Source organism: Medicago sativa, chromosome 8, assembly GCF_051527215.1.
Source record: "Medicago sativa cultivar Bolivia chromosome 8, Bolivia_mono, whole genome shotgun sequence".
NCBI classification, from domain to species: domain Eukaryota; kingdom Viridiplantae; phylum Streptophyta; class Magnoliopsida; order Fabales; family Fabaceae; genus Medicago; species Medicago sativa.
In genome coordinates this window covers 15,788,934-15,802,499 of record NC_140756.1, presented here as the reverse complement: position 1 = coordinate 15,802,499, position 13,566 = coordinate 15,788,934, and the positions used below count along the sequence as shown (strand labels likewise).

Below are 13,566 nucleotides of genomic sequence, written 5' to 3'. Positions count from 1 at the left end.
CTATTACATGTGTTAGCGCAGTAGAAAGAGCGGACAGACGGGCACGGGAGTGCCCGTCTGGACGCTAGTATATATATATATATATAAATGTAATGAGAATTTAAATTTACAATTAATTTGTTATTTCTAACTTATACATATATAATATTCATTATCACATGAGATGCATGTATGACTCTAATATTTATATTTAATACATGAAAAATTAGAAAATATGTATTTAAAATTCATGCATGTAGTTTTTTTTTTACATTAAATTCATGCATGTAACTGGTTGGTGGTGTTTGTGATTAATATGAATGTATTTTATTTTTTTTGTTGAAGAATATGCATGTAGTTAGTTGGTGGTATTTTTTATGATTGATATGCATGACTTCTACATGATAATGAAGGAAAATGAGTTGTATATGATTTATTTAGTATTCAAAATTAAGTTTTCTAGTTTAAATTTAAAGATATATAATTTGTGTTTTCTTCATTTCTTTAATTAATATTCATAACACTTAAATTTTGAAATCACAAATAAAATTGTCAATTTTATATTCTTGATCAAGAGTATTTAAGTTTGATCTCCGATTAAAATGATGTGTGATATCATAGGAGGATCCATAATTTTTAATAAATAGAGGGTTTTTTTTTTTGAGAGAAAAAAAATAGAGGGTTTGTAAGGTGGTGGTTGGAATAATTGCATCTAGTCCTCCTCCTGGCCTGATAAGCTAATAAAATATATTGGTGTTACTGCTATAATTAGATTCTCATGCTTGATTTGGTTTTGATATCAAATAATAGTACATAAGTAAAATATTTATTGAGATTGTTTTGACTTTTTATTTAGGTGGGACATTTGCACTATATTCATTGCTATGTAGACATGCCAATGTGAGTTTGATTCCAAATCAACAACCAGAGGACATGGAGCTTTCTAACTACAAATTAGAAACACCATCTAGCAACCAACAATTGAAGAAGAAGCTTGAAAATAATCATTTTGCACGTGTTTTTCTTTTATTTATGACTATATTGGAAACTACTATGGTTATAGGTGACGGAATTTTCACTCCACCAATGTCAGGTTAAGTATTAACTTTCAATTTTACAATTTTGTCTACTAAATTTTACTCATCACCACAAGTAAACATATGTATTCAGAAAAAGCAAAACAATACAAATCAAATTGACCGCTCTAGTAATTAATAGTAGAGCACAACATGTCTTACCAATGTGTCTAATGAAAAATAATTAAAATCTTGGTCAAACATTAACATCAACACAAAATTGAATGACACAGAAACTATAAAGAAAATTATAATATGCAATGTTTTTTTAGAATACTATATGCAATGTTATTGACCAATTTTTGACATTAGATGGACTTGACAAAAATATTTTGTTAAATTGTACATGCAGTTATTTCTGCAGTAAGCGGAATCAGTTCTAAATTGGATTAAGGTATGTAATTTAAGAAGACTTCAAATTTTTATTTACTTATTTATTATTTTTTGTGTGTGTTTTTTTACTAATGATTTATTTTGTGTTGTAACTATTATAATATATTGCTTATTTTTCACTTTCAGATTATGTTGTGAGTATCACTATAGCAATTGGCGATCCTTTTTTGTGCGCAAAGATTTGGTACTAGCAAAATAGGATTTTCATTCGCTCCAATTATAACCATGTGGTTTATATTAATTGGAGCAACTGGTCTTTACAACTTGTTCAAATATGATGTTAGAGTATTACTTGCTATTAACCCAAAATATATTGTTGATTACTTCCAACGCAATGGAAAAAATGCGTGGATTTCATTAGGTGGAGTATTTTTATGCATCTCAGGTATAATTCACATTGTTATTTTCCTATGCAATGGTAGAGTGCATCGAGTATGAATCTTAATATTTTTAGTAAATTTTGATGAAATATTACTTTTTTTCCATTATTATTACTAGCGTCCAGACGGGCACTCCCGTGCCCGTCTGTCCGCTCTTTCTACTGCGCTAACACATGTAATAGCTATTTCGTAAATAAAGAGATATAGATAGATAGTAAGAGAATAAGAGAGGATTAGAACACGTCGTAATTATTATTTATTAATTAATACAAACAGTTTTAAACATGAGATAGTTGACATACTTCTCACTAATCACACTTCATACTATCCAAGATGCTCAAAATAAAGTATAAAATAAATGAAACGTAGAGAAATTATAATATCAAGCCTTTATCTAAAACTTTTCATTGTGTTTCCAAATACTAAATTAATCTCTTTAGCACTTTGCATTTCAGAATCTTAGAATAGAGTTTGTTACATATCACTTCATCAAAGTTTATTTCATAACATGTATACTTACATTTTGAGCTTTCTTGTTCTCCTATTTGTTATTTTTTTCATTTTAATTTCTGTTTGTTCTAAAGTTCCCGTTCCCACTTCAGAGCACATAAAACACAGCAACCACAAAAGCAAACAAAAAAACAAAAAGTTGATGGTGCTGAAGATTATACTTGATCATAGTATTAAATAGAAAATCATTTTGAACACTTTCTTCTTGATTAATGGTAGAATCTTGATGCACAGTGATACTTTTCGCCGGTGGTGATGGACCACAAACCTTCCCTTTTCTCATTTCACTTTCTCAAAGGAGAAAGACCAACGTTCCAACACCGACTCTATGTGGCTTTCACAGTCCTGCTGCCTGTATAAAAATATCACAATCTTAGTTTTTCCATTACAAAAACATTGTTGTGATGCTCCGTTGATATTATTTCTTCATATTTTCGTTACTACTTTGTTTCAGGCCATTCCTCAAGAAGCTATAATCCCTCTGGTATCTATATATCGCTCTTAGTTACTGTATTTCTGAAATATTATTTAGAACAAAATAATCAGATTAAATAAAAAACACAATGAAAAAAAAGAAGAAAAAACCCTTGGTACAATTGAATTCTTGTAGCATACATTTAGAACAATTAGGAAACCTCTCTGTGTATCTTAGCCGATGGCAGCTACTGCACATTTACACCAATTTCCACTCTTTAAATGTTTCTCCAACCAAAATTAATGTAAAAGTTGTAAGGTAAAATTCAAAGTAGCGAATGCACAAAGTTACCATGTTGCAACAGTGATGCTAACTTACCAAATTTGGAGAAATCAAAGAAAATATTATCTAAGTAAATATTGAGCATCATACATTACACTTGAAAACTTTAAGCATCTTCAAACCATATTTACTGATATGTAACCATCTTCCTTTCCTCTTCGTCGTTTCCTTTCACCCTTTGCGACAACTATGGAATTAGGACACAAATCACATGCAAATAACAACATAAAAGAATTAGTAAGAGACCGAGAGATAATATGGAGAAAAAATTGGCAACCTTCCTATATATATGAGGAGTTTCTCTATTAATGCGGAACATTTCCCATTATATCTGAATTTGTATTAACCAAGAAGAGTAAATAGGAAATAGAATACAAAAATAGTTCTTCAATCATGAAGAAATATTGCATGTAATTCGTTCCGTTAGAAGAAGTGGCTTCCTCTGTGGAACAGAAATTAACACAACAAAGAAGGAATGTGATTTTTAAAACAAAAATGACGAATACGTGTATGCAATTGTTTAAAGTAAATATAGTAATGGTAAATTGAAGGAAATTTAAAAGGAAATAGCCAACGACGCATAACTTTCTGCATAGGCTTCTTGAAGCGATTGTTTAGGCTTTTATGCCCCTTGCTAATAGAATAACCTTAGTTTGGGGCAGTACAGTGATGAGGAAAAGGCCTTTCAAATTTCCTAAACTTCTTTCTTCATGTTTTTATTGGTGTGCGCATCACCATCTATACACAAAATTAACAGGTGGTGGAGGAAAAGATAAAAATATGAAATGAATCATCAATAGATCATACAGAAAAAGATAAAAATAAGAAACAATAGGCTATATAATTGCATTTACCTTAAACACTTTAATTAGTGGTGGAGGAAAATAGGCTACACGAAGTTGTTCCATCTTCTTCCTCCCTTTTGCCCTTCTTCATCTCTTTGCTCTCAATAGGATACCCCAACGAAATTACAAAGCACAAATTTAAATTGAATTATCTAATTTCTAATATATTTTTTTACAAAATTATATTTATATACCAATGATTAATTACAAAAAATTTCTTTTGGTTTGTGATTGTAAATCGGAATTTGTAAAGGAAACATACATGTAGATGTTATGTCTAGACTCTTCTCTCATCTCTTCTTCCTTCCTATCCAATTGAAAGAACATGGATGTGTTTAAAATTTGAGTAGAAGGCTTCATAACATGGTTTACAAAACATATTAATATGGTTGATTATACGACTACGTAAGAAAGCTATCTTCCAAATTCATATTCTCATCCAAATCAATAGCAAAAGGTCAATTTGAATAATTGGAAATATTAATTTAAACAATCATCTTCAAATTTTTCCTTTGGTATGCAGGTAAACCTTTTTTCTCTATCTATCTTTCACTGGTTGAATCTATGGCTATTCAAAGCACAGTACGACTTAATGCAAGCCTTTTCCTAGTCAAACATCGCTTTTCAAATAAAAACTAAACATCCTAAATTAGATTAACCAAGCCTCGAAAGAAAGTAATCAAACCAGTATATTTACCTTGTGTTTATCAAAGTAAAGACATTGTCTTGAGTCATCATCCCCTGCCACTTTTGTTATATACCCTCACTGCATTTAGTAATCAAGTTTCACATATTTAATTATTAAGTTTCATATATAATGATACACAACATTTACATTGTTTTTAAAACTCACACAAACACAAACAATACTTTGCATAGGAAACAAACCCTCACTTATAAAAACACGAACATGAACATTACGTTTTTCCCAAGATTGCAGCCTTCTTCTGGAGAGTATAAGGGGAAAAAAATTAGTAAGGAAATTGGAGAAAAAACTGACACGTGTGATGACAACAAAAATCAGACTGAAACAATCATATATACTTACAGATTTTATAAAATTCAATAATCGGAATCAACAATTTTTTAATAATTTTTAACGTATCAAAATGATAAGAGAGAATGAGATAGTGAAAACTTAATCGTAACTCACGTCGTCGCCTCGTTTCAATTCAATGACCATGGGAGCAAGCAGTGGCCGAGTGTCGGAAAAAAAACCGTCTAATCTTCATATCCTGTATTGGTCATCTCATGTTCTTTCGCCATTGGTCTTACTCCTTTTTACTCTCATCTTCACTTCATTGTTCCTTGCTTAAATTTCACAGTTCTTCCTTAACTGTCTGTATTGTAAAAAAAAAAAAAAAAAAAATATACATAAATGGAAAATTCAATTCCACAGAATCATGAAGAGGAAGGGAAAATTGAGAACACAGAGATAACAAAAGACATAAAACAATGATTTACCGTATGCAGAAGTCCGCTTGTGGCTTCTCTGATGAGTTGATGATCGTAACTCCTCTCTTTCGTCCTATTTCTCTCAGTCATAAAAGACATACGGTTTACAAAAGACAGATTTGAGGGGAGTTTTCAAACCGTTGTTCAGTTTTAACTGGCAAATTGGGAAATTCTCATAAAAAAAGAAGGGTAATTTGGGAAAGAAAATAGGCTACACCAACAAAAGTTTTCCCTTTATTAATAGGTATAGATAAAATTCATTTTTTTTCCAAAAATTGTAAGGGTTCAACATTGAACATTTTTGGGAGGTCCATATTTGACAAGCCTGTAATTTTAATTTTTTTTATTTGAGTTCTCTCATTTTTTTTAACAGGGCCGGCCCAAGGGGGCTGCCACTAAAGCAAGGGCTTTAGACCCCAAATTTTTTACACCCCATATTAGGCCTCATATTTTTGTCTTTGAAAATATTTTCGTACGTCAAATTTCGTAAACATGTTCACTCAAACCTCAAGTGGTATGTAAGGAGGAATCATAATTCATGTTGCAAGTTCGGTTTCAATGCCAGCTATTTTATTAGTTATTTGAACCATACTTAAATTCTTTTTGCCTTCAGATTTTTATCAATCTAATTCGATGTCAGTTGTTCTAAATATACTAAGACCAGTAGTGTGTAATCAAAGTTTGTAAAAGTAATAAAATAAATTTATATTTGTATAATTTCAATATTATTTTGTTATTTTATGATCTCTAACAATTGATAAATAATGTCTATGTTAAATATCATTTTCAACACGCACGCACGCGCTCGCGCGCGCGCCCACACATATATATTAAAAATGTCACCCACTAATGAAGTTGTGACAAAACAAAGTTTGATTTCTACTTGACAAACTACTCATATTTAATTAGTGTCGGAAACACATCATATAGAATTACTTTCGATTGAGGGAACTTATGGATTTTTTTTAATATTAATTTTGTCTTATTCTCTCTAAACACACTTAAAATGCCTCTATTTAAATTTTGCTTTAGGCCTAAAAACACGTTGGGCTGACCTTGTTTTTTAATTATTCAAATATATGTATTTATGCATAATTTTAGGTTGTGAGGCCATGTTTGCTGACTTGGGTCACTTCAATATTCGAGCCATTCAAGTAAGTATTAATGAAATGGAATTAATTTTTATGCTAAAATGAAAAGTCGCAAGGATTTAATCATGTGAAAAAATTGTGATATATTATTACGTAAAAAAGTAGTACAAAAGTAATGCAAATGAAACGTTACTTATGCATGAGAACTTTGTATTTGAAAATTAGATCTTTTTTATTATAATTACACACTTGCACTATTGATTTATATATACATGTTGCAGATTAGCTTCTCTTTTGTTACACTTCCAGCAATATTGGCAGCATATAGTGGACAAGCAGCATATCTTAGAAAGTTTCCCCACGCTGTGTCAAATATTTTCTATGAATGCATACCCGGTACAATATTAATTAATTTTTAAAGGTTCATTGATATTTATACACATTTAAACGTTTTTTGTTTAATTATCAAAGGCTTTATCAATGTTAATTATCTTGTAATATCCATATAGGTCCTTTGTATTGGCCAACATTTGTTGTTGCGGTTGTTAGTTCCATCATAGCTAGCCAAGCAATAGTTTATGCAGCATTTTCCATTATATCTCAAGCTTTATGTATGGGTTGTTTCCCAAGTGTTAAGGTTGTGCACACTTCTACTACACATGAAGGCCAAGTTTATATTCCTGAAATCAATTATATGTTCATGGTTGCATGTATTGTGGTTACTACTCTCTTCAGAACCCCGGAAAAACTAAGTAATGCATATGGTAATTATGCTTCAACCTCTCTCTCTCTCTCTCTCTCTCTCTCTCTCTATATATATATATATATATATCTGTGTGTGTGCGCGCGCGCGCGTGTATGCGTATGCGCTATGTACCATATTCATTTTTCTAATGACACGTGGGACAATTTTACATATCTATTTGCACCTACATTTTTCTAAAAATGTGTACAATTTTGATAGTGATTGATTTAATAGTAAGAACAAATTTAGGTTGAAGTAAAATTGGTAAATTGCCCCCATAAAATAGGTTTATGTTCACCATGTTCAGTAAAATATAATTTTTCTCTCATAGTCTTAACAAATGTTGATTAATTCAAATTTTTAGTGATATTTTAGTACCAATGGAAAAATAACATAGTTGACATTTAACATTTTTTTAAGATAAAATTTGTATTTTTTTTTATTTTTTTCTCGAGGGACTAAAATTTGTATTTTTTAAAAAACAAGTACGTGTTCGTATTTTCATTTAAGGATCACTTCATCCATTTACTCTTTTAAAAATATTATAGACTACTTTGGCTCCACGGTAATTTTTCTTTTGAATCCGCCCTTATTTACTAGTATATGTAAAATTTACAATATCATGACAATGTCAAGCGTTATGTTTGATGCAGGGGTTGCAATAGTTTGTGATATGGTCATCACAACATTCTTGGTTTCCGTTGTAATGTTGATTGTACGGAAGAAAAGCATATGGAAAGTATCTCTCTTTTGTTTACCATTTGGTTGCATTGAGTTAGTTTATTTATCGGCACAAATGGTAAAGTTCAAAGAAGGTGGGTTTCTTCCTTTAGTATCTGCAGTCATCTTCACTATGATAATGGCGATATGGTTTTATGCACAAAAACAAGGTACATGTTTGAACTCAATAACAAAGTCTCTTCCGAGTATTTGTTAAAATTGGTGAATGATCTAAACACAAATCGCATGCCTGGAATTGGAGTTTTGTATTGTGAGCTAGTACAAGGAATTCCTCCAATATTCCTTCACTTCATTGCCAACATACCGTCTATTCATTCCGTTGTTATGTTTGTTTACATTAAGGCAATTCCAATTTCTAGTGTTGCATTGGAAGAGAGGTTTTTGTTTCGACATGTGGAGCCGAGAGAATGGAAAATGTTTTGTTGCATTGTAAGACATGGTTACAACGATGTAATTGGAGATTCGATGGAGTTTGAGTCTCAATTGGTGCAACATCTAAAGGAATTTATTACACAAGAAAGTAAGTTTATGCTTGAGCTTGAAAAAACAACAATGTGTGAAGAAGTTTGTGATGATGAAGAAAAATCTTTATCGTTGTCATGTGCATCTTTGGATTCAATTCAATCATTAGATATGTTTGAAGGAATTGAAAATGAGATAAAGGTTATAGATGAGGCATTGGAAAAAGGTGTAGTGTATATGCTAGGGGAAACAGAGGTAGTGGCAGATCCGAACTCATCATTCTTAAATAAGATTAGGTATAATTCACATTGTTATTTTCCTATGCAACGGTAGAGTGCATCGAATATGAATCTTAATATTTTTAGTAAATTTTGATGAAATATTACATTTTTTTCCATTATTATTATAAATTCATTTTTTTTTCCAAAAATTGTAAGGGTTCAACATTGAACATTTTTGGGAGGTCCATATTTGACAAGCCTTTAATTTTAATTTTTTTTATTTGAGTTCTCTCTTTTTTTTTAACAGGGCCGGCCAAAGGGGGCTGCCACTAAAGCAAGAGCTTTAGGCCCCAAATTTTTTACACCCTGTATTAGGCCTCATATTTTTGTCTTTGAAAATATTTTCGTACGTCAAATTTCGTAAACATGTTCACTCAAAGCTCAAGTGGTATGTAAGGAGGAGTCATAATTCATGTTGCAAGTTCGGTTTCAATGCCAGCTAGTTTATTAGTTATTTGAACCATACTTAAATTCTTTTTGCCTTCAGATTTTTATCAATCTAATTCGATGTCAGTTGTTCTAAATATATTAAGATCAGTAGTGTGTAATCAAAGTTTGTAAAAGTAACAAAATAAATTTATATTTGTATAATTTTAATATTATTTTGTTATTTTATGATCTCTAACAATTGATAAATAATGTCTATGTTAAATATCATTTTCAACACGCACGCGCTCGCGCGCGTGCGCACACAAATATATATATATATATATATATATATATATATATATAAATGTAATGAGAATTAAAATTTACAATTAATTTGTTATTTCTAACTTATACATATATAATATTCATTATCACATGAGATGCATGTATGACTCTAATATTTATATTTAATACATGAAAAATTAGAAAATATGTATTTAAAATTCATGCATGTAGTTTTTTTTTTTTTTACATTAAATTCATGCATGTAACTGGTTGGTGGTGTTCGTGATTAATATGAATGTAGTTTTTTTTTTTGTTGAAGAATATGCATGTAGTTAGTTGGTGGTATTTTTTATGATTGATATGCATGACTTCTACATGATAATGAAGGAAAATGAGTTGTATATGATTTATTTAGTATTCAAAATTAAGTTTTCTAGTTTAAATTTAAAGATATATAATTTGTGTTTTCTTCATTTCTTTAATTAAAATTCATAACACTTAAATTTCGAAATCACAAGTAAAATTGTCAATTTTATATTCTTGATCAAGAGTATTTAAGTTTGATCTCCGATTAAAATGATGTGTGATATTATAGGCGGATCCATAATTTTTAATAAATAGAGGGTTTTTTTTTAGAGAAAAAAAATAGAGGGTTTGTAAGGTGGTGGTTGGAATAATTTCATCTAGTCCTCCTTCTGGCCTGATAAGCTAATAAATATATTGGTGTTACTGTTGGCCTGATAAGCTTATAAAATATACTGGTGTTACTGTTATAAGTTGAAGTTGTTGCGAAACGGGTGAAGAACCTCTCTATTTGTCAAAAGAAAACGAGGTTTAATTAAGAGACACTAATATAGATACAAACGTATGTGATTGGTGCATGAAACTTTTTTATCATTTAAAAACTTTCTACATTATTTAAAAGGGCACTTCTACGTTATTTAAAAATATCTAAATTATTTAAAAAGATTGGTATATCAATCTCCTTTGCATCAGACTAATTATTATTGTTAAAAATGAAATGTTTTCTAGATACCCTGGTATATTGGTAATAGACTGCGACATTATGAAACATTGTGAATTACAACGAAATATTCTATCATTCAATTGTGTTTGATGATCAACAACAACAATGTTTGTTCCTTAGCAGTAAGACCAATACAACCAACAACACCCAAAGAAATTTGATCCTAAACAACATCATCAATAACAGTCAAACATGTAAGATCAGAAGGATTATATAAGGTGAATATATTGAATAGTCTAAATCATGGTGTATGAGTGTTGTGCCAACCGACATTGTTCTTACACCAAAGACCCGACGGGTTCCTAGAGGATGATATTGTTATTACACAAAAACCTGGTGAGTTCCTAGAAGAGCCAAAGTTGATTCTGAATATATAGAATTGATTTTGACATTGTTTGGTTGCTTTCGAGTAAATTGATTTTGTCTCAAAAATTGATTCTATTTGAAGATATTATTTGTAACTTTTGATTCTATAAATAATTTTTACACTCAAATTTATGGTTCAAATCACTTTTACCTAAACACAAATCACTTTACTTTCAACTCACATTTAGTCGGAATCAATTCACTCAAAATTAATTTTTGCCATTGTAGAAACAAAAATACACATTTTGGTGAGTGTAAACTTCCTGTTATTTCTAAGGTGTTTTCCACCCACCAAAGTTTTGACATATTCTTCAACTATATCATCTAGAGCTTCTTCGAATTCTGGCGAGAATAAAGTACTTCTGACTTTTTATGTATTTGGTGATAAGCCATTTAACTTTTGATGGAATACAATTGAATTGATGTTTTGCATTATGCCAATTTTTGGCTTGAAACTTTCTTATTATATCTGGATGCTGTGCGTTAGATTCGTTGAATATAGTTTTATAAAGATTTCCATTCAGTTGACAATGTGGGAAAGAATCTAAGTTTTACTTATAAGTTAGCAAGAAATCAGAAATGTAAGTAATGGTGTACAAATTCTTCGCTAGGACTAGCACACTAATCATTAAAGTATAGTATGTGTTATATATTCTATGGTTGATGGACCAAATGTGAGACAACATCAGCTGGTTTTTGTCTTCAACTACATCATCTAGAGCTTCATTGTTTTACCAATTCTCGGTCCTTCTGCAATCCATAGTCAAAGCAACTTCCTTATCAAGCAAGCCATCAAAGCACAACTCAAAACTTTTAGTATAACGTGATTGTTGATAATAGAGTTTGTTCATGCTAATTAATTACCCTTTGGCCTATTGAAGGTGATTAATTAAATAGTTAGTTAGTATGTTTCGCTTAATATAGGTGAAACTTTATACTCGTGTATCAAGATTCTCTCCATAAGACTAGCAATCTTGATAAGGTCTTACTTGTTTAATTCTACTTAAGCAATAGTTCAATTACCTAAATTTAATCACCTCAGTTCAATTACTTTGAACATCAAAGCTTCATCTAATTTGTTCTTCTTTCTTTGCTCATTTTCACCATTCCAACAAAGAATTCATGATAGCTATTCTACTACCACAACAACATAAACCTTCCATCTTCTTTTCATCCATGTAATTTTCACTGTTACAAAAACAAATATAGAATACCGACACTGATTCGCCGACACAAATAATAATTTAAACAAATCACATAATTCAATGTATCACATGTGTGTCGGTTTTGAATGCCGACCGACACATACCTAACGACATGTCTAGCATAATCCAAGAAGTGTCAGAGAATAATTTTCATGCAAGGGTGTGAAAAGTTTTACTATGTCATCTAATCACAGCCAGTATTAAAAATCAAACATTTCACAATGATTGTGATTAACTATCTATGTATAAATCACTAGTAAAAGGGGATAATAATACACATACGAACCCAGTAACAATTATTGCGAAAAGAATAAAATAAAATTATTTTTTGACTGGTTTGCGGCGGTGTTGATCATCGTCGTCGTCAGATACATCGGAAGAGGGAGGATCGTGATCTTCATCATCGGATACAGACGGCGACGGAGGAGAAGGATCAAGACGCGCAGAATCTTTAGCCCATTCAATCAATTTCCGAATCTGAACATCTTCATCTTCTTCCTCTTCACTTTCATACCGAAATTGAGTTTCCGATGTAGAGACAGTGATGCCGGCAGGATTGGATTTAGTTTTGAGAGCATCGAATCTGGCGTTGATATCCAACGGTTGTTGAGATTTGGATTTTGATTTGAGAGCTTGAAATCGACGTTCCAGATCGAGATCGAATTCGGGATCGGGGTTAGTGTTAGGATTGGGATTGGGAATTGTTGAGGTAGAAGGTGAAGGACGAGATAGATGGGAATTGAGAGAGAGGTTTAAGAGGATTTCGTCTTGTGCGGCGCGTAGCATTTGTTCAACTTCATCTTCTGCTTCTTTCTTCTGCTTTCTGTTTCCTCGACTCATTTTCACAGATGCCCAACCTAACGACAGGAAGCAAGTAGAGACGGAGAAACCAAATTTCTTCTCTAATAATCCCCGCTTTCAATATGTTTTTGCCTTGATATTTTTCATAACCGTAAACAAATGTATTTATTTATTTTGATACAGATAAAAATATTTGAAATACTATATTATTAAATTGTTTTTCAATCCTATAAAAAAATATATTTGTTTTTCAATAAAAAATAAAAATTCTCTTTAGGTGTGTTTTACTATCTAGTATAAATGAGACAACACAACTCCAATTATATTGTGTTTTATTTTAAAATTGTGTCTTTGAGACTTGATAACTTGGATGGGGAAAGAGACCAAACAAAGATTGAAAGAGTAAATTACACTATTCTCAAAGCTTGAATTACATTATCCTCCCTTTTTATGTTAAAATATATATTATCTTCAAAGATGCTTGAATTACACTATCCTCTATCCTCCCTTTGGGAATGTAATTTACTCTAATTGAAATTCATGTCTCACTAAATAACAATACAATTTTTTCATTTTGTCAACGTTACAAATTGTCTAAAATACTAAAATAATCTTTTGTTCACAAAACATTACCCAAAACAAAATAAAAAAAGAAAAAATAAAAAAAATGAATTCTTTAAAATTAAATGCTTTTTAAAGAATGCAAGGATAATACATAAAATATGCAAGGTCTGCGGTTCGAATCCCGTCCACCAACAAAAAAAATCAAATAAGAAACAAAAATATATAAAAATAAAA

General features: G+C 30.7%; 1 protein-coding gene, 1 long non-coding RNA gene and 1 pseudogene across 16 annotated transcripts; 1 reads left to right on the top strand and 2 right to left on the bottom strand.

Annotated features, from left to right (window-relative positions):
* The first annotated feature begins 260 nt into the window (after positions 1–260).
* Positions 261–8,935, top strand: LOC146897320 (potassium transporter 5-like; annotated as a pseudogene).
* Positions 2,252–5,643, bottom strand: LOC146897321 (uncharacterized). 15 transcript variants are annotated; one of them, XR_015022906.1, is made up of 6 exons: positions 5,405–5,643; positions 5,094–5,280; positions 4,835–4,887; positions 2,954–4,706; positions 2,783–2,854; positions 2,252–2,690 (listed from the first exon to the last, which is right to left on the bottom strand). It is a non-coding gene; the product is annotated as an uncharacterized LOC146897321 (long non-coding RNA). The 15 variants fall into 15 exon arrangements; XR_015022899.1 differs by having other exon boundaries at positions 2,252–2,854; positions 2,954–3,282; positions 3,950–4,706; XR_015022901.1 differs by having other exon boundaries at positions 2,252–3,833; positions 3,950–4,033; positions 4,203–4,706.
* Positions 8,936–12,101: 3,166 nt separating the features above from the next.
* Positions 12,102–13,261, bottom strand: LOC146897319 (uncharacterized). Its single transcript, XM_085735797.1, has one exon. The coding sequence runs from the start codon at positions 12,805–12,807 to the stop codon at positions 12,289–12,291; it is 519 nt and encodes a 172-aa protein (XP_085591923.1). The 5' UTR covers positions 12,808–13,261; the 3' UTR covers positions 12,102–12,288.
* Between the last annotated feature and the right edge of the window lie 305 nt (positions 13,262–13,566).

Coding starts and splice junctions, on each gene's coding strand:
- LOC146897319 (XM_085735797.1), bottom strand. CDS start 12,807: ATGAGTCGAGGAAACAGAAAGCAGAAGAAAGAAGCAGAAGATGAAGTT.